Source organism: Eimeria tenella, genomic scaffold, assembly GCF_000499545.2.
Source record: "Eimeria tenella Houghton genomic scaffold, Eth_scaff2862, whole genome shotgun sequence".
NCBI lineage: Eukaryota > Apicomplexa > Conoidasida > Eucoccidiorida > Eimeriidae > Eimeria > Eimeria tenella.
The window spans coordinates 1-236 of NW_013542738.1; the positions used below are offsets into that span (position 1 = coordinate 1).

Here is a 236-nt window from a genome sequence, read left to right on the forward strand (position 1 = left end):
AACAACCAGCACCACCAGCAGCAGCAGCAGCAGCAGCAGCAGCAGCTACCCGTTGACTAGGAGGCCCGCGAAGATGCAGCCCGCAGCCCAGATGTCCACTGGGGGCCCATAAGTGGGGGCCCCCAGCAGCAGCTCGGGGGCCCTATACCAGAGGGTGACTACGCCGTCGGTGAGGGGCCCCTCGGGCTCGCGAAACGGCCTGCGCGCAGCAAACACTGCTGCTGCTGCTGCTGCTG

General features: G+C 67.4%; 1 protein-coding gene across 1 annotated transcript in view; it reads right to left on the bottom strand.

Moving 5' to 3' along the window:
- Positions 1-45: 45 nt before the first annotated feature.
- The window catches only part of ETH_00039290 (CAM kinase, CDPK family, putative), a gene marked incomplete at both ends in the record, with an annotated part of 872 nt that continues 681 nt past the window's right edge, over positions 46-236 (bottom strand). Inside the window, one exon of the mRNA XM_013375532.1 lies at positions 46-199. Coding sequence (XP_013230986.1) covers positions 46-199 — 154 coding nt within the window. The remainder of the gene's footprint in view (positions 200-236) is intronic.